The sequence below is a fragment of the Rhinolophus sinicus genome, linkage group LG06 (assembly GCF_036562045.2).
Source record: "Rhinolophus sinicus isolate RSC01 linkage group LG06, ASM3656204v1, whole genome shotgun sequence".
Classification (NCBI taxonomy): Eukaryota; Metazoa; Chordata; class Mammalia; order Chiroptera; family Rhinolophidae; genus Rhinolophus; species Rhinolophus sinicus.
In genome coordinates, this window is record NC_133756.1 from 161,397,397 (window position 1) to 161,421,052 (window position 23,656).

The 23,656-nt window shown below is 43.7% G+C and overlaps 1 protein-coding gene across 3 annotated transcripts in view; it reads left to right on the top strand.

The window, feature by feature from the left end:
* Positions 1 to 23,656, top strand: part of TOP6BL (TOP6B like initiator of meiotic double strand breaks) — a 61,474-nt gene that overhangs the window by 37,644 nt on the left and 174 nt on the right. For 2 of the 3 annotated variants that reach the window (XM_074336754.1, XM_019737676.2), the window contains 5 exons: positions 2,418 to 2,539; positions 3,314 to 3,424; positions 5,400 to 5,498; positions 16,182 to 16,254; positions 23,421 to 23,608. In XM_074336754.1, the coding sequence (XP_074192855.1) occupies positions 2,418 to 2,539; positions 3,314 to 3,424; positions 5,400 to 5,498; positions 16,182 to 16,254; positions 23,421 to 23,608 (593 nt within the window). Of the gene's footprint in view, positions 1 to 306; positions 456 to 2,417; positions 2,540 to 3,313; positions 3,425 to 5,399; positions 5,499 to 16,181; positions 16,255 to 23,420; positions 23,609 to 23,656 lie in introns of all 3 variants that reach the window. The other variant, XM_074336753.1, reaches the window with a different exon arrangement.

A 23,656-nucleotide genomic window follows, 5' to 3' on the forward strand; every position in this document is an offset into this window, starting at 1 on the left:
TAGAGTTTATAAACTTCTGGGAAAAGCTTCCTGGCCTCCTTTTTGGTGCTTCTCGTATGTTTCTGTGTTCTCCATTCTCTGTGGGCTGGTACTTTTTCTTGGGATTCTACTCTCAGGCTTTCCAGTGCTGTTTGATGTGGCCCTGCTCCCACTGAGTCATAAGAGAAATGAGCTTACAACCCCAGATCAGAAGAGCTCACTGGCTGGTGCCAACTATTTGTTGAACAAACCATTGTCAGCTGTGGGATTCTTCCTGCTGCCTGCTTTCCATGCCACCCATTTCCCCAACATGTATATATTCTTTAGGAGAGAAGCACGGCTTTCCTGGGCTCTGGCTGGCAACTCTGTTGAGGAGCTGGTGTTCTCTGGTGCCCCACTGTTCCATTCATTAAGGCCCTGGAATGGGAACAGAGAAGAGACCCAAACTAATGAGGCTTCCAGCAAGGAAGTCAAAGGTGAGGATGCCTAAGGTTATTTCCCAGCCTGCACATGGTAGAGGCTGAGGAGAGAAGCAGCTTCATACTTCAGGGTAGAATCAAGAGACCTGGGTTTAATTTCAGTTCTGCTACCAAATTCCTCAGTGATTTTTGGGAAGTCGCATTAATCATCTGATCCTCCGTTTCATGCATTTATCATAAGGCAGATAGACTAGGTGATATCAAAGGCCCTCCCAAGTCTAAAGACCCTTTTAAGACTTAAGATCTGCTGCCCTCTGGCATGGTTCTGCCACCCCCCACCCCCAGATCTGCTAAAGGAAACACCATATTCAGTCTTCCCATGGATGACGTAAAGTCTGGTACTATGTTCTGAATCCTATTGAGCATATACCTTAAGAACTCAGATTCCTCAGGAACCAGTATTATTTATCATTCTTGTACCGTGATCGTTTAAACACCTCTGTTTAGTGTGACTCTAAAGACCAGTATCTCAGATAGTTGTACAGTATTGGATTAAATAGAAGTACATCACTGCATTAATAAATATAGTATCTTTTAAAAATTTCTTACACATCTGGTAGTTTAGGACTAGCCTTTGAAGAAGATGCACTGTTGAGGGTAGGTATAGCTCTATAGATATAGATACGGTAATTTTATCTTCTTTCTCCCCTCTTCTTATATCCTTGAAAGCTTTCTCTAGAGCTCCTTTTAGGAAACAGATTGTACAGAATTATAGTCTGTTTCCACATGTCTTTAAAAAATCACTCAATTGGCCTTCCTCCAACCTGGTCTTGATAACTTTTCTATGATTAACTCGTTCTTTTGCCACAACGTTAAAGGCATCTGGTACTATCCACAGTTTAAGGAACAAACTTGTAGCTTTTTAATTAAACATCTGCTTTTAAAAGGGTTCTAACTGATTTCTTGAGCTTATTCTTAGGACCAAACTATAAAAAATAGTAATCCAGATGATATTATAGCAGTGGTGATGTTTTCCCTTTGAATATTCCAATGTACATTTCAAAACTCTTCATATATATTATCCCAGTTTGCACAACACACCTGTGAGAGCAGGTGATATAAAGTCATTTCTGTACTGAAGTGAGAAAAGTGATGTGACTTGGTCACCACTAGTTGGTGGTAGAATTGATCCTAGAATCCATGTTTTCCTGACTCTCGTTCCAGACCCCTTTTGAGCAGACCAGATATTACCTTCCCTTCCAGGAAAGCATCATGGTGTCTCATGGTAGAAATGTTCTTCGGCCTTGATTTTTAATGCAGTCCTGAGAAAAGCCAGCCAGTCTTAGGCTGCTTCACCACGGTACCTTTGAACCCTATCCAGTGGAGAGTAGAAAAACACTGAAAAAAGAAAGATTAATTAGGGGGCTTTTCTCCATGTGTTCTGTAGACTGAATTTGTCTTCCTGTGTTACATCAGGGTCATCAGTGCTAGTCTATTGTTTGATGACGTATTTTGCCCATTGCTCTCACATGTTAGCTTTTCTGAATGATGCTGAACAGTGGTGCCTATGGTTACTTTATCAAAGAGAGGCCCCCATTTAGTAAGTCCTTATGCCAACAGTTCTCAGAGTCATCTTTGTGAGTTTTAACCTCTCCCCTACCACAGCGTATCTGACAGGACTGACACACTGGCAATAACAGTAGCTCACCACAGCAGTGGTGCTCAGATAGGAATGGAGTAGGGTTAGACGCACTCTCCAGGAGGCGTTAGCAGTAGTCGTCATTTAAAGTATGTGGTATAGATTTCTGTTTCTGATATGAATTAAGCAGAGCCCCTCATTTGTTGCTTCAAAAACAATGCCATTCTTCACTTTAATTTTCCTGAGCTTTCATTTGTAAATGGGAATTGGATGGGTTTGTAAGTTGCTGGGGATTTTTTTTGTCTATAAAAGTAATTATCTGTGGATGGGCAGAAGCAGTCATGCTCACTCAGGGCTACCAACATTCTCCCTCCCTTTAGGAGTCCACATGTTGCTCATGACTCATCTCAGTGCCATCCTCAGGGAGAGCCATGGCGTGGTCCAAGATTCCATCCAGGTTGCCGTGGACCAGGCTTTGGAGCAGCATCACCAGGCTGCCAAGGTAACAAGAAAGGCACCATTTCCTTTCTCCTACTCTAACAAAAAGCTAGAATATATGGCAGACAGCGCCTGAGACCCCTTCCTTCCGTAATGCCTCTTCCTCTCCTCTTTCGTCACCTGGGCTGGTCTCGTGCACTGCATCTAGCTTAGGAACTCAAGCTTTAACTTAGATGGGTCACTGTAACCATCTTGCTTAGTTTTACCTCCCCGTAGATGTATTTGAGTAAATGGGGGGAAAATAACAGAGAAAAATGGCTCATAATGCGCCTCTTCTTGATCTATACATCTCCCTTTCCCACACAGACTTCTGGAGCTACTGCTTCACTAAATCTTACATTCTTCCCCCCATTCCCTAACCCTTACAACACCACTTTCTCTTCTTACCTTACTTTCCGAATTCCTTCATCTTGTATAGTTTTAGTAACACATTTCTTACTTGATATGGCCCCCTTTTCAGGGGAGAAAACAACCACACTAAGAGACCAAAGCTTAAAGCTTTTTGTTTTTAAATAGTGTGTTTTATGGCCCGATGTCTCATTGCTTGTCTTTTCTCAATGTGTCTATGTCAATAAGTCATCCCTATGAAAGAACATTTTTTACTTATTTCAGTCCCTAAGTGTCCTTTACATATCGTGATCTCCGTAACTATTGTTGATGGAGGGGGAAGAATTGTTGAAATCCTGCTCTGAAATCTTTGGTCCCTTTGGGATGCTCTGAACCAGCAGCTTGGGATTATTATAAACTGCTGCCTGCCCTCACCTGTTACGTTCTGCAGGCTCATCAGAAACTGCAGGCCTCACTCTCAGTGGCTGTGAATTCCATCATGAGCGTCGTGACTGGCAGCACCAGCAGCAGCTTCCGAAACACCTGCCTCCGGGCCCTTCAAGTTAGTAGGACGCTTTCAGGCACCAGGGTTTTAATGACATTAAACGAATGACATTACTGCCCAGCTTAGTAATATGTATAGTGCTTTTAGAAACATCATTTCATTTGATCCTACTGTGATCCTACATAGTAGCAGGCCTGTGGTAAGTGTTTTAAGAAATATTTGTTGAGTGGATAGTGGTATGTGTACTATTTTATAAATGAGAAAACAAGTTATTTAAAATTTCTACTTCCTTTAGGTCACACAGCTAGTTATGAGCCCAGCTTGGATTAAATCAGTGATTCCCAGTTCCTTGTTTAAGAATGTTCTATTACCTCATGGTGACAGAATACACTGGAAATAACTGAGCAGCCATAAGTATTACATGTATTTGGCAGTATGGGACGGTGTGACAAGTTTTGGAATCAGAGGCCTGAGTTCAAGTCTTGACTTATTTACCTATTAGCTGTGTGACTTCAGGCCTGTACTTAACCTCTCTGAGCTTCATCTGTAAATTGGAAAAAATGGTAGTACCTCGGAAAGGTATTATGAGGATGAGGGCTAAACATCAAAATGCCTACATAGCACATGGTAGAGTCACAATAAAAGTTAGTTTCTTTCCTTTATTTTAGGAAAGTGTGCTGACCAGTTAGTGTTACCAGTAGGTTAACACATTACTTCCATATCTGTGGTTTCATTTATTTTGTACCTTTTTTCTTGAAAAGATAGCATGATATACACAAAATTTAAAATAATAACTAATAAACTTTATCACTTTAATTTAAAATTTTTGCATATTATCTCATATATTGTATTATGTAGTTGTAACCAAAGTATTCTATATTCATATATAATTTGACATTTCCCCATTTCAACAGTCTTAGAATTTGTTTTGGTTATCCGATATTCCACTGTGTTGGTTTAATCTAATTTAATAAGCCATTCCCCTAATGATAGACATTTAAGTTGTTTACATTCTTTTTGCCAATATAAATAGTGTGTCAGTTAATACCTTTTACTTTCTGAATTCCTTCATCCTGTGTACTTTTGGTAACACATTTCTTGCTTCACATGGCCCCCTTTTCAGGGAAAAAACAACCACACTAAGAGACCAAAGCTTAAAGCTTTTTGTTTTTAAATAGTAAGTTTTATGGCCCAATGTCTTATTGCTTGTAACTTCAGATGTCTTGCTTCTTTTGAACTATTTCCTAGAATAAATTTCTGTAAATGGAACTACTGAGTCAAAGAGTGTAACACCTTTATAATCTAGTGCATCTTATCATAGCTTCAACTTTCTGGGTCATGTGGGTTGCACAGGGTAGGAAGAAGAGCACTCACTGTATTGGCATCCTGTGGGCATCCCTAACTTGCATACTAACTAGCTGTGAGAACTTGGGTTGGTCACTTCTTTATGAATTTCAGTTTTCTTATCTGCGAAATGAGTATGTTGTATTAGGTGATTGATCTGGTCCCCTTTAGCTCTAATATCCTATAATTCTATACGAAAAAGTAGAGGCTGTTAACCATTCCTTATGGATGGAAAAACTGTATTATTTTGTTCCTTTCCTCCCTAAGGCTTATCTGAGGAAAAGTTTTCATGTCAGCCTTAGTTGTTCAATGGAACTTCTGCTGTCTTGGAACTTGCTTTAGAGGAGAGAAGTTTACATAACCCCTTCACAAACAGATGAATCTCTGGGATATTTATCTCCTATCGAGATAGTAGAACAAAGACTTTGTCTAAAAGATCTTGCTTAGGTAACAGAAATTGGAAGAAATATAGGTGTCACAACTACCTGTCTTATGCCAAGTATCTCAGGCCTTCTTTCTACTTATCCCGTGTCTACAGGAGCTAACAAAACTTCTAACATGATGTGAGCAATATCAGAGGTTGCCTTCTTATTTGTCTCATCCTCTTCCCATATAAACTTCCTGTGGATACTTTTCGTTTGGTTGCCAGTATTGGAACTCAGCACATTCTGTCTTTGGCCCATTTTAGGCAGCTGACACACAGGAACTGGGGGCCAAACTGCACAAATCATTTCATGAGATCACCCAGCACCGATTTCTTCACCACTGTTCATGTGAGGTGAAGCAGGTAAGTGTAATGAATAGTACTTTGGTGGAAATATTCCATATTGATGTATGAGAACCCTGAATACAGGCTGGTGCTTTAGATTGCACAGTCTGAGGTTAGCCTTTCAGCAAGGAAGCTTGAGGTTAAGAAAAACATCATAGAATGTAGTATTACATAGAGGTTAAGAGCATTGTCAGATGTTGCTTGGATTCCATTTCTGCCACTAACTAGTTGTGCGGTATTATTATAGAAGCTATGTAACTTTTTTAAGCCTTAGTTTCTTTATCAGTAAAATATTCTGATGCATACCTAAAAGGATTGTTTTGAATTTTGAATAAAATAATGTATGTATGTAAAGTGCTAAGCACATAGCTACTCAAATAATGGTGATGATATGATGGAATTTTTATGTTTAGTTTGGCCTAATCAAACACATACTTTAATGTAGTTACCATTTTGGATGCTGCAGATACAGCGTTGCACTGGGGTCTCTACCCTCAAGGAGATCAAATAGCTCCATCTGGTTTTGAGACAGTCCCCTCTAAAGAGATGATAGAATTAGTAGACAAAGACATTAAAACAGTTATTATAATTGTATTCCATATGTTAAGAAGATAGAGGAAAGATCGAAGATATTAAGTAGAGATATGGGAGATATGAAAAAGACCCCAAACAAACTTTGAAGATGAAAATTATGATATCTCTGAGGTGAAAACTACACTGAAGAGTATTAATAGCACATTATAGACGCTTAAGGCGAAACGCACAGCAATAGAAACTATCTGAAATGAAAGAGATTTTGAACACATACACACACACACACACACACACACACACCAAAATAATAGAGCATCAGGCATCTGTGAGTTATAGGACAACCTTAAGCAGCCTAATGTACATGTAATTGGAGAATCTGAAGAAGTGGAAGCAGAAAATATATTTGAAGAAGTAATGGGTGAAAAATTTACAAATTTGATGAAGTCTATAAACCGTACAGATCCAAGAATCTTAAACCCAAGCCCAAGAAACATAAAGAAAATTACACCAAGGCACATCATAATTAAATTAATTAAAACCAGTGGTAAAGAGAAAATCTTAAAAGCAAAAAGAGAAAATAAAACTTGTTATATATAAGGAAACAAAGATAAGGATTACAGCAAATTTCTCACCAGACACAGTATAAAGCTAGAAGAAAATGGAGGAACATCTTTTGTAGCACTGAAAAAAACCTGTCAACCTAGAATTTTTTACCCAACAAAATATCTTTAAAAACAAAGATGAGATAAAGACTTTCATACAAAAAGTGAAAGAATTTATTATCAACAGACAAGAAATATAAAGGAAGTCCTTCAAGCAGAAGAAAAGTGATACCAGATGGAAACCTGGATCTACACAAAGGAATGAAGAGTACTGAAAATGTTAACTACATGGGTAAATATAAAATGTTTTCTATTTAAATTTCTTTAAAATAAAAACTTTTTCAAGCAAAAATAGTAATGTGAAGTTTATAACTTATGTAAAAGTAAAGTGTATGACAAGAATAACTCAAAGTCCAGGAAAGAAATGGAAATATACTGTTATAAGGACTTATACTATGTATGGTGTGGTGTAATATTACTTGAAGATAGACTGATAAGTTAAATATGAAAGGAATCATCAAAATAACATGACAAGGCATTATAGTTAATAAGCCAAGAAAGAAGATAAAATGAAATCATAAAAAATATTCAACCCTCAAGAGAATGAGAAATTCTACAAGCCATAGAATGGGTATAAATATTTACAAAACACACATCCAATTAAAGGATTGTTATCCAAAATATATAAAGAACTCCTAAAACTCAATTTTTAAAACGTAGGCCAAAGACCTTAACAGTTACCTTACCAAAGAAGACATACACATGGCAAATAAGCACATGAAAAAATGTTCCACATTATATGTCATCAGGGAGATGCAAAATAAAACAACAAGCTATCACTACACACCTAGTAGAACGGCCAAAATCCAGAGCACTAACACTACCAAATGCCGTTAAGGATGTGGAACAACAGGAACTCATTCATTGCTGGCGGGAATGCAAAATTGCATAACTACTTTGGAAGACAGTGTGGCAGTTTCTTACAAAACTAAACATACTCTTACCATGTGACCCAACAATCATGCTCCTTGCTATTTACCCAAAGGCGTTAAAACTTAGATCCACACAAAAACCTGCACATAGATGTTTATAGCAGCTTTCTCCATATTGCCAAAACTTGGAAGCAACCAAGATGTCCTTCAGTAGATGAGTGGATAAATAAACTGTGGTACGTCAGATGGTGGAAAATTATTCAGCACTGAAAAGAAATGAGCTATCAAACCATGAAGAGACATGGCGGAAACTTAAATATTACTAAGTAAAAGAAGTCAATTTGAAAAGGCTACATACTGTATGATTCCAAGTATATGACATTCTGAAAAATGCAAAACTATGGAGACAGTAAAAAAAATCAGTGGTTACCAGGGGTTAAGGGGGAAGGAGGAATGAATTGGAGGAGCACAGAGAACTTTGAGGGCAGTGAAAGTACTCTATAGGTTACTATGATGGTGGGTATGTGTCATTATGCATCTGTCCAAACCCATAGAATGTACAACAGCAAGAGTGAACCCTAAACTGTGGACTTGTGATGATAATGATGTGTCAAAGTAGTTTCATAAGTTGTAACAAATGTACCCCTCTGGTGGGGTCGTTGATAATAGAGGCTATGCATGTGGGGGGGCAGCAGATATGAGAAATCTCTGTAGCTTCTCAATTTGCTATAAACTTAAAACTCTAAAAAAATAAACTCTGTTTTTAAAAATAATCTAAAAGTAGGCAGAAAAAAAGAGGAAAAAGAAGAAAAGGGGAACAAAGAACAGATGAGACAAACAGAAAACAATTAGCAAGATGATATATTTAAACCCAGCCATATCAATTATTATATTAAATGTAAATGGTCTAACAACCCAATTAAAAGGCAGAGATTGTTAGATTGAATAAAGAAGCAAGAGCCAACTCTGTGCTGCCTACACGAATCCCACTTTAAATATAAAGACAAATAGATTAAAAGTAAAAGTATAGGAAAAATATAACATGCTTATACTAATAAAAAGAGAGCTAGAGGGGATATTATACTATCAGGCAAAGTAGATTTCAGAGCAAAGAATATTACCAGGGATAAAGAGGTTCATTTCATAATGACGAACACAAATACAATGAGTAAAATACAAGGAAAACAATAGCCCTAAACATTTACGAAACTTTTTAGAGCTTTAAAATACATGAAGCTAAACTAATAGAACTGTAAGGAAAAATAAACAAATCCACAATCATATTTGGAGATTGCAACATACATCTCTGAATAATTGATAGAACAAGTAGACAGAAAATCAGTAATTCTATAGAAGTCTTGAATAACACTATGAATTAACTTGACCTGATACTTATAAAACACTCTGCCCAACGCAGCAGAATATATATCTTTTTTTAAGTACACAAGGGACACTTAGCAAGATAGACCATATACAATAATTGTATCTCAATAAATTTTAAAGGATCTGAGTCATACAGAATATCTTTTCTGATCAAAATAGAATTAAAATAAAATCACTAAGCAAAAGATACCTAGAAAATACCAATTTTTGGAAACTATTAGGTTGGTGCAAAAGTAATTGCGATTTTTGCAATTTTTAACCTTTTAAACCGCAATTACTTTTGCACCAACCTAATAAATGACACACTTATAAATAATCTATGGGTCAAACACAAAATCAAAAGGGAAATTAGAAAATATTTTAATTAAAATAAAATGCAAATTATCAAAATTTGTGAGATGTAGCTAATGTACTTGGGAAAATGTCTTTGTTAAAAAAAACAAAAAACAAACTCAAATCAATGACCTCAGCTTCCAATTTAAACTAGAACAAGAAGAGCAAATTAAACACAAGTTAAACAGAAGAAATGAAATAATAAAGATCTGAGTGGAAGTCAGTAAAATAGAAAACAGAAAAACAATAGAGAAAAATCAATGAAACGTAAAGGTGAGAAGATTGATAAACATTTAGCCAGACTAATCAAGATAAAAAGAAAATACAAACTGCCTCTCTGATCAGAAATCAGAGAGGTGGCATCAGATATTAAAAGTATTATCAGGAAATGTTATGAACAACTTTACTGCAGTAAATTTGATAACTTAGATTAAATGGACAAATTATTTGACAGACATAAATTCCCAAGTTCACTCAAGAAGAGTATTGCTACTACTCTGTATACCTGGTAGTTCTATGTGTATTTTTTTTTTTTTTTAGCAAAGAATCACGCTGTTTGTTTGTTTGTTTATTTATTTTAAGATTTTATTGGGGAAGGGGAACAGGACTTTATTGGGAAACCATAGTGTGTTTTTCCCAGGACTCATCAGCTCCATCCAAGTCAAGTTGTTGTCCCCTCAATCCTAGTTGTGGAGGGCACGGCTCAGCTCCAGGTCCAGCTGCCGCTGCTAGCTGCAGGGGGTACAGCCCACCATCCCTTGTGGAAGTAGAACCGGCAACCCTGTGGTTGAGAGCCCACTGGCCCATGTGGGAATCGAACCGGCATCCTTCGGCATTAGGAGCACAGAGCTCCAACCACCTGAGCCACCAGGTTGGCCCCTCTATGTCTATTAAAGAACTTGAATTTCAGTTAAAAACATTACCACAGTATTCAAAATATTAAAAAACTCTCAAAAGTCAATAGTAAACAACCCATTTTTTAAATGGACAAAAGATTGGAACACACATTTCACAAAAGAGACACAAACAGCAAATAAACATATAAGAAAGATCTTCAACATCATTAGTCATTACAGAAATGCAAATAAAAACTACAATAAAATACTACTTCACATCTACTTGGAATAAAAAGACTGACCATACCAGATGTTGGCACAGATGTAGAGGAACTGGAACTCTTATACCCTCTTTGTAGGCATGAAAAATGGCACAACCACTTTGGAGAACAGTTTGGCAGTTTCTTAAAAAATTAAATACATACTCATCATATGACCCAGCTGTTCTACTCCTAGGTATTTACCTAAGAGAAATGAAAACGTATATCCACACAAAAACTCATACATTAATTTCAAGACATCTCTGCCATATTTATAATAACCAAAAACTGGAAAAACCGTGTCAATAGGTAAATGGATAAACAATTATGGTATCTCCATGAAAGGGAATACTATTCAGCAATAAAGGGAATGAACTATTGATACACACAGTAGTATGGATGAATCTCTAAATAGCCATGCTGAATACAAAAACCTGTAAAAACAGAGTTCGTGCTGTGATTGCATGTATGTAAAATTCTATAAAATGCCAGCTGATCCATAGTTGCAGATCAGTGGTTGCTTGGAGATGGAAGGGACAGGAGTTGGAAGGGGCAGTTATTCTGGGCAGAGGATTCTTTTGAGGGTAATAGATACGTTCATTATCTTCATTGTGGTGATAGTTTCACAAGTATGTACATATGTCAAAACTTATCACATTGTGCATTTTATGTAGGTGCAGTTTCTTGTATCTATGTAAGTTATATCTCGAACTTTCTATAAAAAATTATAGACACAGTTTCTAAAAGAATAGCAGGGCCCTTAGCACTTCTGCTCTTCTCTCTCTTACTTCTGTTTGCCTGATTGGGTGGGGAAGTGTAGGTGCCCAGGCACCCAAGGATCACAGCATCTCATCCATTTGCCCATCCTCCTCTGCTGTGTAGCTGGAAAGGCCAAGGACAGCAGTGAAACCCGTTAATGCTTTTCCATGGCCATAGGTACCTTCTAGGAAGCACCTTCCTTTGAAGCAACTGCTGTTGCTTTCACCTGGTTCACTACAAATACTTTTGGTTTCCCTCCAACTTGGAAAGCTGCCACTCACAACTTGAGCACATTGTATCAGTTTCCTATGGATGCTGTAACAAATTACCACAAATTTCTGTGGCTTAAAAACGACAGAAATTTATCATCTCATAGTTCTGGAGTCCAGAAGTCCAAAATCAAGGTGTTGGGAGGGCCACGCTTCCTACCAAGGCTCTAGGGGAGAATCCTCCCTTACTGGCCCCGGATATTCCTTGGCTTGTGGCTACATCACTCCAGTCTCTGTCCCCATCCTCACATGGCCTTCTCCTGTCTCTCAAATTTCCCTCTGCCTTTCTCTTAAATAAGGACATCTGTCATTAGATTTAGAGTCCACTCCAAATCCACACTGATCTTCTCTTAAGGCCCTTAATTTATATCCACAAAGATCCCTTTTCCAAATAAAGTCACATTCACAAGTTCTGGGGGTTTAGACTCTTTCGGGGTCCACTAATTCACGACAGCCATCCACATCTTCAAATTTCTAGAGATAGGTTCAGGATAAGGCGTGTGCCATTATCATAGGACCTGGGATATATGGGCAGGATCCAGAAGTGTTTCAGCCTGTGAAGTTCTTTTTCTTAGTCCTCCCTGATACCCCAGTGAGCTCTCAAAAGGAAATGATCTGACTCTTTTGCCCCTTCTGTTGCTATAGTGATGACTGATAGCCTTGGGGGCCATTCATGGCCCAATTAACTTGGTAGATGGCTAGTGAACCTAAGGTCTTAGCCATAGTCATAGGTTTGAGAAGGAACAGTTATTGAATACCTAATCTGTGCCAAGATTTCCACGTTAATCTCTACAAATAGCCCACAAGGTAAGTTGTAGTTTTCCCATTTTATAGATGAAGAAACTGGTTAGAGAACTTTTCTAATTTGCCCAGAATCACAAGTCAGTAAATGGCAAGGCTAGGATTTGTACTGAGGTCTCCTAGCCTTGGAGCACTGTTACCGTGTAGGACTGGATCACAGGCCCAGGGAAGATGAGTGATCCGAGGCCACTCAATATCCGTGGTTTCCTTCTGATAATGGCCATTTACTGATAACTTGTTTGTGGCATAAGAGTGGCACCCAGTGGCTTTAGCTAAAAACTACAAGCTCAATGATGATAGGTCAAATTCTTTTACTTCTGGACCAAGCAGTCCCTCAGTTTCCATTTCTAAACAGGTAAAGTAGTATAGCTGACCTCTTGAGTTATGTAGAATAAAACCACCTATGGCTATTATGTAGTTTATGGAGAATGGAAGAAATTAGAGAATACGTTTTCCGAGTTTTGTAGAATATATTCAGGGACCACTCATGCCAGGAGTAGAGATTTTCAACCTGGGTGTTGGAACAGAGGACAGTGGGCCATGACACAGTCAGCAAGACAGTAGTCCAGAGCTGTCACAGTCTGTGTAGGGACTGAAACCTTAAACCTGGAATAAGCAAGAACAGGGAGGCAGCTTTCTAAGGAGACAAGTATTGTTTCCCGGGGGGCTAGGGTGAAGACCAGAATTAAATGTCTGGCTGTCTCATCCGGGGGACCTGATGATGAGGGATGTGCAGGGCTCCCGAGGGCTCAGAGCTTTATATCTGAATGTGGGTATTTCCTTGGTGAGACCAATTGTAAGACAGGAGAAAAGTTTGTCTGTTATATGAGATTTTCCAGGCTAGAATGAAGTAAAGACTGAGCCTTCTCTCAAAGAAGAAAAATATGTTTGGAAATTTTTCTAGTACTGTTTCTTTTTTTACACCTTTAGGGACATCTTTACCCTGTCTGTGCTCCTTGGAATGTAATTACTTAGAAATTGAAACTTACTTTAGTAAACAATATATGATAGGATATCTATTTTTCAAAAAGGCTACGGATTTTTTTTTTAAACTGGGGAATATTGGGGAACAGTGTTTCTCCAGGGCCCATCAGCTCCAAGTCGTTGTCCTTCAGTCTAGTTGCGGAGGGCGCCGCTCACTGGCCTATGTCGGAATTGAACCGGCAACCCCCTTGCTCAGAGCTCGCGCTCTAACCAACTGAGCCATCCGGCCGCCCCTTAGAACATCTACTTTTTTATTGAGTTATTGTACCACAAATTTTACCACTTTAAATTGTACAATTCAGTGGTCTTAGTATATTTACTATGTTGTGCAACCATCACTAGTAAATTCCAGAATATCTCCATTATGCCAAAAAGAAAACCTGTACCTGATTTACAGCCACAGTGCCCCCTCCTTCCATCCCCTGGCAACCACTAATCTACTTTCCATCTCTCTGGATTTGCCTATACCGAGTATTTTATATGAATGGAATCATACAGTAAGTGGCCTTTTGTGTCTGGCTTCTTTCACGTAGCATAATGTTTTCAAGGTTCATCCATGTTGTAACATGTAATTCCTTTTTATAGTTGGATAATATTCCATTATAGTTATATTCCATTATAATATTCCATTATATGGATATACAGAAGTCCTCCCTTATCCACAGACATAGATTCCAAGGCCCCCAGTGGATCCTGAAACCATAGATAGTACTATATTTCCCCCAAAATAAGACCGGGTCTTACATTAATCTTTGCTCCAAAAGACGCATTAGGGTGTATTTTCAGAGGATGTCTTATTTTTTCACGTACAACAATGTACATTTATTCAAATACAGTCATGTCTTCTTCTGGAACATCGTCTTAACGTACTAATTGCATCCATCTGGCTGACGATCTTAACTAGGCTTATTTTGGGGGAAACACAGTACCAAACCCTGTACATACTGTTTTTCCTTATACATGCACACTTTTTCACTTAATTTATTAAGTAAAATAAGGATTACTTGGACACCAGCACTGTGATACCACGACAGTCAACCTGGTAACTGAGATGGCTACTACGTGACTAATGGGAATGGACACACTGGACAAAGGGAGGAATCACTTCCCGGGTGGGATGGAGCAGGACGGTGTGAGATTTCATCACGCCACTCAGAATGGTGCACAATTTAAAAATTATGAATTGCTTATTTCTGGAATTTTCCATTTAATTTTTTGGACCGCAGTTGACCTCAGGTAACTGAAACCAAGGAAAGCGAAACCCTGGATCAAGGGGGGAAGTACTGTCCCACATTTGTCTTCTCCATCAGGCGGTGGACATTTGTGTTATTTCGCCTTTTTGGCTATTATGAATAATGCTACTATGAACATTTTTGTGTGGACGAGTTTGTCATTCTCTTGGGTATATATCTAGGAGTAGAATTGCTGGGTGATAGGATACTGTGTTTAACTTTTTGAGGAACTTCCCAACTGTTTTCCAAATGGGCTGTACCATTTTACTTTCCCACCAGTACTGTATAAAGGTTTCAATTTTTCCCTATCTTCACCCACAGTTATTCTCTATTATTATTATATTATTGTTATTATTACCATCATAGTGGGTGTAATAATGGTTTCGATTTGCATTTCCCTAATGATTAGTGATATTGAGCATCTTTTCATGTGCACATTGGCCCATTTGTATCTCTTCTTTGGAGAAATGTCTATTCAAATCCTTTGTCAAACCAATTTTTAATTGGGTTATTTTTTTATTGTTGAATTACGAGTTCTTTATTCTGGATACAAGTCCTTTATCAGATATGATTTGCAAATATTTTTCCCAGTCTTGTGTGTTGACTTTGCACTTTATAGTGTCCATTGAAGCACAAAAAAATTGAATTTTGATGAAGAAGGTGTCTATTTTTGTACACTTGTACTGTGGAAAAAACAAGGAGCTAGCAGGATTGGGTTCTGATCTTAGTAAGGACCTTTGTTTCTCTGTCTAAATTGAACTGAGTGTGGCAGAGCTTTGAAAGGCTACCAAGACTACAAATGGTGCCCTGTGGTTTCCTAGGTTTGACCCAGTCATTTGTTGAGCATTTACCCTGTGCAGGGTACTATGCTAGCTGTAAAGAGATGTAAGCATATGACCCTTACCTTTCAAGGAATTTAAGACACAGAAAATGGACATCCACACATACAAACGAACAGGGGTGTGCAGTGGGTACTTCAGAGCCTGCGGAATGGGGCAGACTGTAGGTGAGAGACTGGAGTTCAGAGGAGGAAGGAAATGATGGAGTGAGCTGCAAAGGCCCCAGCAGAAGGAAGCCTTGAAGGTTGGGGACTAGGTAGGGGGAGTCATAGGCGCCAGGAAGTAAAGGGGAGTTGCCTGTGAGAGTAGACAGCCCTGTGAGGTACACAAAGCCACCAAGCACTTACGGAGGTGTGACAATTAAGTTTGCGAACCCATCCTAGAAAAAGTGCTCCATACCTCATTGCTGAATATCACTACAGTCACCTTCGAAGGACTCTCCTTGGGAAGCTATGCACCGACGCCAGCGCCTAGTCCACCCTTCAAAGCAATTTTGGAACTTTGTCTGGAATGGCCATCAGAGCTGTTGTCACGTTACACTTGATGTCTTGAATGTCATCAAAATATCTTCCTTTCAGTATCTGCTTTATCTTCAGGTAAAGAAAGAAGTCACTGGGGGCCAGATCAGGTGAGTAGGGAGGGTGTTCCAATACCGTATCTATTTACTGGCTAAAAACTCCCTCACAGACAGTGCCGTGTGAGCTGGTGCATTGTCGTGATGCAAGAGCCATGAATTGTTGGTGCAAAGTTCAGATTGTCTAACTTTTTCACGCAGCCTTTTCAGCACTTGCAAATAGTAAACTTGGTTAACTGTTTGTCCAGTTGGTACAAAAAAGGTGAGCAACATTGTTGCAACAAGTTCATGAACTTAATTGTCAGACCTCGTATCTCATTGGGGCTCACTCAAAACTAACAGAACTTACAATTTTTTAAACAGCTGCTCCCAGAGAAAAATGATGCAGAGAGCACAGAGGATGCACATGAGAACAGCAGCCTTGAGCTCCTTGCAGGTAAGGTTTTAGTTTTTCAGGTGAGGTCTGGATCAAAGCTGGAAAGTAAAAAACATGACTAAAAGCCTTTCAAACTGCACCTTCCACCACAACACAGTCCTTCTGAGATTTGGTTGGCTCCCACTGCCACTATGGGTGTTCTGGGGCAGCAGGAGGTATTCCATCCCAAAAGCTGGTATGATAGGACTAGAAATTTCTCACATAGTCTGTTCAGTGACAGATAGATGCACTTGATGGGTTGGGGCACTTGAAGGAATCCAGTTGGTTCTTTCACATCTTATTAGAGTCATTACTGCGGCTCACCCTGGTCTTGGTTACTATTCTGTTTGGGGCTCTGGAGGCTGCTCTTGGGTACAGAACCATCTTAACCTTGACGTGTTATGTGAAGGTGTCAGTGTGTGTGTGATGGTGATTATACTGAAGTCTTTTCCCCCTCCCTCACATACTTAAACAGCATTCAGGGCCAGCAGTGGCAGGGGAGTATGTGTGTGTGTGTCTGTCTGTCTGGAAATAACCATTGCCTCTGGTGCCTGAACCTGTATGGTGCAAGTGCCAGGCACTATTCTGAATTTTTAAAATGTATTAATGCTCTAAATTCTCAAAATAATCCCATGAGGTATAGGTACTGTTATTCTTTTTACAGATGAGGAAACTGAGGCCCAGAGATGTCAATAATCTTACTGGAGGTCACACAGCTAGTAAATGGCAAGAATCAGAATTCAAATTCAGGCAGCCTGGCTCCAATCTGTCTCTAACAGCCAGACTAGGGGGAATGTACTTTCAGACAACAGTGCTTTAAATCTGCAGAAGTGAATCGGTTAATAGCAGGAAGGTTGCCTATAGGCACTGCCCAATGCAGCATGAGCAACAATGGGAGAGAGAGATGAAGCCAGCATCCCGGCAGGGGAATCAGAGCTTGGCAGGGAGGGAGCAGCTGGATAGTGCAGACTCCGTGAAGATTGTGTGTGCAGACTGACTGAGTGGGCAAGAGCCCAAGTGAGGCCTTGGTAACAATCCCAGATACCCCTTCCCAGGCCCAGCTCAGGGGGGATAGGGAGACCCTAAAACCATTCTGCAGCCTCAGCCTAAACCTGGAGGCCCGGATGTCGTGCGGGGCAGCCTGCGGGTTCTCTGGTCCCGCTCCCCACATAAGAATGCAGGATGTGGTGAGGCCAAAAAGGAACACCCACGGAGCCATAGGTAGGGGAGTCATACCACTATGGTCTCACTGGAGGCTGGGTTCACCAGACGTGTGACCTGCCGTCCGCCTTTCCGCCAACCGACCGACCGACGACTCTCCTCCACTCCCCTCGACTCTGCTCCTCTACTCTCCTTGGCTCTCCTCCGTTGCCGCAGCAGTTATATTAGCGGCCAATTGGCTAACTGGCCACAGCTGACGGCCAATCAGCCACAGCTGACGGCCATCTACTACCCGAGCCAGCACCTTTCCACGTGAGGCCGAGAGCCTGTAAACTCCTTTCTGGGGCTCTGTCCCCACACTCCACCCCTACAGGGTCTTGGCTCACAATCTACGCAACAAGCGTCTTCCGCGAGAGTCCCTGTGCCATATTAGCCTACTGACACCTACGGATGAAAAGAAACAACAGTCTTAGGAACCAACAATGGCAAATCCCTTCCACCTGGGAGGATACATGCTAGCTTTTTGTCCTGGGAAAGCAGGGTCGCTGCCAATGGCACCTTTCCCGGTTTGTGGTACCAGACCTTTATGGCAGTGCTTGGGGCCCCTTGCATAGTTTCAACATGTAACAGAACAGGGGACCCCGTAATAGGCCATAGTGAGAGCACATAGTTTCCTCGCAAAATCATCCCGGTATCGGGACCTCCGTATACTACAGTCACTTGTGATGGCCACTCAGCCACCACCCCTGGCGTCACTTGCAAATCATGAGTCAAACCGGCCCCCCATGGGGCTATCAGGCCCAACCACCGACAGTGGGGGCTTTTGACCTGCCAGGGCCAAGTCCATTGCTGCTGTTCCCCTGCTTTCAAGCATGTGGGTGCTGGCAGCAAAATGTTCTCATTTCTGCCGTAGTCTGGCTTTAACAGAGTCTCCCTGGTGGTAACTTGTAATTGAATGGGAGCGGCCGTTCGATGTAGCAGAGCTTCTACTGGCGCGGTCCCTCCCTTCCGTGGTCTCTCATTCAGGACTCTCAGGACGTCCCATAGACGTGAGGCCCAGTCATGCATCGTGGGAGGGTGTTTTGACACCTGGAGACCTTGCTTCAAAAGGCCATTATAGCGTTCAATCATGCCAGCTGCTTGTGGATTGTACGGGGTGTGAAACAACCATTGCACGTCCATCCTGGCAGCCCAGCGCTGCACTTCTTGCCCCGTAAAATGGGTACCCCTGTCACTTTCAATGACTTGGGGGCGCCCATAGAGGGCACACAGCCGTGTAAGGGTGACCACTGTATGCCGCTGATCCGCAGCCGGACAGGGCCAAGCAAACATCAACCCCGTAGCAGTGTCCACTGCTGTAAATGCATATATCGCATTGCAGGCCTTAGGCAGGGGTCCAATGTAATCCACTTGCCAGCGAGTGAGGGGCACCCTCCCTTGCATAATCTGCTGTGTCTCCCAGAGGAGCCTCCGCCTTTGGGGGCTGTCCTGGGTACAGACAGCACAGTCATAGCAGGCATCTGCTATCTCCTGCCATTTCAAAGGCAGGCCCCAGCGTCTACTCACCTGCCACATGGTTCGGCTTCCAGCGTGCTGCAATTTCCTATGCAGCCAGTGGGCCACATCAGTGGCAGGAGCCCGTTCTAACCATCAGACCCCTGCTAGGGCATCTGCTTCATCATTACCTGGGGACACTAAGGGGAAGTGACCTGTGACATGCATTAAGGTCACCTCCTTTCTCTGCCCTAGGTCCCAGAGGTCCTGCCACATGGCTTGACCCCACAGTGGACGGTGTCCCACCAATCAGTTTTGGTGTTTCCATGTAGGGAGCCACAACGTTAGGCCCCGGAACACCGCCCAGCTGTCAGTGCAAATAACTAGGGGCCCAGGCTCGTGGCTGATTACCATCCACACAGCCCGTAATTCAGCCCACTGGCTACTCTGGCCCGTCCCAGTATCAAACCAAATGGTATCTGTTTTGGGCTGCACACCAATAGCCATCCAAACGGCTGCAGCCCCTCGGCTAGAACCATCGGTAAACCAGGCATCCTCAGGTACTGGGGGACTGTCCTTCTTTGTAGGGCTAGGGCTCCAAGTCCTCCCCTCTAGGCAGAGCACTTGGCTCAGCCTGGGCTACAAGCTCCACAGGCCCCAGGACCTGTTGTAGCTCTGTGCTCAAAGGGCTTGAACTAAGGGTGCTATGTTGCTCCAAGTAGGCACCCCACTTGGCGAGGGTGGTGGTCTGTGCCACCCCCGTTTTGGGTCCCTGGGTCCACGTACGGACCCACCCCTGGACAGGATAGGTTGTTCGAACCAATACGCGTGCCGTTCCTGTGATGGCTTCTGTGGCCACTAGGGCTGCATACACAGCAGCCAGCTGTTTCTCTATTAGAGAGTAGCGGACCTCCGCTCCTTTCCATAATTGGGACCAAAATCCCACTGGCAACCGGAGACGCTCCTGCCGTTGCCAGAGGCCCCATCCGTACCCCTCTTGGGTTACGTGAACATCAAGTTCAAATGGGCGGCCGGGGTCCACTACTTGCAGAGCCTGTGCCTGCTGCACTGCCCATTTCATGGCAACGAAGGCTTGCTCTATAGCCTCTGTCCAATCCCATGAGGCCCCCTTTTTTATCATGTTATACAAGGGCCTTGCCATTTGTGCTAAATGGGGTACAAACGCCCGCCAATATCCTAGCAGACCCAAATACGTCTGCAGTTGGGAGACCTTGGTCGGCCGGGGAAAGGCTTGTATCTTATCAATGACTGCCTCAGGTATAACCTTTGTCTTACCCGACCACATAACACCCAAAAACTTGACGGACAAGCCAGGGCCTTGGACCTTTTCCTCATTCACCGCCCAGCCGCGTGACTTCAGGTGGCAGAGAAGAGAGGGAGCTGCTTGCTCTAAATCAGAAAGAGAATCTGAGGTTAACAGAATGTCATCAACATAATGAAACAAGGCCACAGAGGATGGGCCATCCCACTGTGCCAAATCCTGGGCCACGAGCCCGTGGCAGATAGTGGGGCTGTGTAAGTATCCTTGCAGGACTTGAAAAGTCCACTGCCGCCCATCCCAAGTAAAAGCAAACTGCTCTTGACACTCGGGTGCAATGTCAATGGAGAAAAAAGCATTGGCCAAGCCCCCTACATAGTGATATGTCCCCAGGCAGACAGTCAGACGATCCATTAAATCATGAATTGAAGGCACTGCAGCGTGCAAGGGTGGCGTCACCTTATTTAACTCCCTGTAGTCCACAGTCATTCACCAGATCCCATCTGGCTTCTTGACAGGCCATACTGGGGAGTTAAAGGGACTGTGCGTTGGCCTCACAATATGTGCCTTCTCCAATTCCAATATTGTACGACCAATCTCCTCCTGCCCTCCTGGCAGGCGGTACTGTCGCACTGTAACCACGCGCCAGGGCTGTGGCAACACTTGAGGAGGGTGGTGAGCATGCCCGCGTGTCACCGCTTTCACCACCCGGATCCGGAGACGGAACTCTCCTACCGACATCTGTAAGCTGAGGCCATGTAGCACGTCCACCCCTAGAATATACTCCGGAACGGGGGAGACATAAACCTTGTAGGTACGAGGAGGAAGCCTTCCTATACCCAGTGGTAAGGAAACAGCTTTTACAGTCACAGTTTTTCCCCCCGTAGCCATCAATGCAGATTGCTGGTCCAGGGAATAGTTCTGGGTTCCCATAAACGAGACTGCAGTTGGCACCAGTGTCAACTAGAGCCAAAACCCTCTGTACATTCAAAGGGGACCAATGTACAGACAGTTCCACGTGGGGCCTCCGGTCCCTGCTTGTCCCCTCTGACCAGGTACCTTGGCCCCACCCCTAATCAAGCTGAGAGGAGCCGGCCTCAAGCGGCTGCATGAAGTCCTGGAGGGACACGGGTCGCGCTTTCCCAGACTCCTCCTTTACGCTTCTCCGGAATTGTTGTTCCGGACGCAACTGTTTCCAAAGTTCCAGCAGGAGTGCATTGGGTTGTCGGTCTATTTTCTTTCTATCGATCCCTGCTGCCACGAGATCACGCCACATCTGTGCGCGTGTTACTCTCTGAGGCCCGCGACCTCGCCCCTTTACCTTTGGTTTGGGCTTCCAGGTCTCAACTGCGCAGACATCCTGTCTTAACTTCCTTCGCCTCCGGCTTTCAACATCCCCTAGGGTGACCATGGCAGCTGTAACTTCATGGATCTGTCGCCCTACATACGGTGTAAGAATAGCAATCAAGGATTCAAAAGCACTTGCAGGTGCTGTATCCAAAACCAGATCTCTCATGCTGGCAGTAAAAAGCTCGTCATCTGGGCCCTGCATGTTGAGGTTAAAAATAGCATGTCTCATACCCATTTCACGGATTATTTGCGTAAGTTCTGTATATGACTGCCATTGACTCACAGTGTCTGGCAGCTCGCCAGCCTGTTCCCATACGGTGCGTACCGCAGCCGTGAGCCACGCCATTAGAGAATGGTTGCCCTGGTTGTTGGCCAATCTATGGCAGTTTTGTAACCTTTGTCGCAGGGACGGATGCGCTGTCACGAAGGCTAGCTTTTCCATCTCGCCTGGGGAGCAGAGAATGTTGTCTGCTCCCTCATCCCATAAACGTAATAGCCAAGCCGAGACTGGCTCTCCAGGGCGCTGTCTGTACCGCCTCCCCAGCTCCTGCAACTCAGTGGGAGTATAACGGGTGTAGGCTGTGAACTCAGTCACAGGTGGGTTGCCGGCAGCAACGCCCCCGGGGCCCAAAGGTTGCTCAAGTTTTACCCTTTGCTTCAAGATTGGCTGGGCTTGAGGGTTGGGAGCTACATTGTCTCCACTAGCTTCCTCCGCCTCTGCCTCAGAGTCTCCACTGTGGGGTCCCTCTTCTAACAGGCGGACCCGAGCTTCCAGCGCTTCCAACCAGGACACCTGGTCCTGTACCTGGGCCATTTCACTAAGCGTATTTTCCGTGTTGCAACTCAAGGCCTTGAGGAACATCCAGCCCACACGGCCGGCTGTAGCCTTCTCCTCCTCCGGCAACCGCTCAGCCAGAGCCTGCAGGGCCCTCTCCACGCTGGCCGGAGAGCCGTCTATGTCCTCCCACCTCTCCTTGGGGGTCCAACTCCTGAGAACAGTGGCCACCGGACACCACACACTGTGTGGGGGCCACACGTCCTCCTGCCCAGAGTCAGACTCCATTCCTGCCTTGTCAGGATCTTGCTCACCGTGCCAGGTGTCTGAGGGGGTGGAGGCCTCCGTGTAAGATGTCCACAACCCTCAGAGCCCAAGGCCACAGCAGATCACCAAAATGAAGGCAACGCCTTTCATGGCCAAGAAGGTGGTGTGCCAGCTGGAGGCTTGAGTCTCCCAGGAAGACTGTGCCTCCCGTTCCCGGTGTCGCTCCTCATGGGCCTCCGGAAGCTGAGCTCTCACATGCACAAACCGCTCCACCATGCATTGGTAGGTTTTGGCCGGCACCATACCCTGCTCGCTGCGCCATTTGTCGTGCGGGGCGGCCTGCGGGTTCTCTGGTCCCTCTCCCCACATAAGAACGCAGGATATGGTGAGGCCAAAAAGGAACACCCACGGAGCCATAGGTAGGGGAGTCATACCACTGTGGTCTCACTGGAGGCTGGGTTCACCGGACGTGCGACCTGCTGTCCGTTTTTCTGCCAACTGACTGACGACTCTCCTCCACTCCTCTCGACTTTGTTCCTCGGCTCTCCTCCGTTGCCGCAGCAGTTATATTGGCTGCCAATTGGCTAACTGGCTACAGCTGACGGCCGTCTACTAGGCCATCTACTACCCGAGCCAGCAGCACCTTTCCACGTGAGGCCCAGAGCCTGTAAACTACTTTCTAGGGCTCTGTCAAAACCGGGAGCTGCCGGGTTTTGATCTGGACGGGACCTGATGAAAGGTTTCTAAGGTGGGAAAGCTGATAGAGCGGGGGGGCCCCCAGCTTCTCCCTTTCACCCAGGTTTCCCCAAGGGTCTTTCTAGCACAGGGCTGTGTAAGATGAGTGGGCTTGTTTTCTCCTAGGGACCAGCGGGCAAGTGGAAAACAAGAGGCTCAAGAAAGGCAGCCTCCGCCAGGTCGTGAAGGACACGCAGGATTTCTACTCTGCCAGGGGCCCGAGCGCGTCAGAGGGTGCCCGGCACTGCACCGAGTCCCCAGAGGCCTCCTTGACCCCTAGCGGAAGCAGGGCGGGCCCCGGGAGGAGCCAGGAGGTAACCCCGCGAGGGCCGCGCAGGGGAGGGCGGGGATTCGGCAGCTGC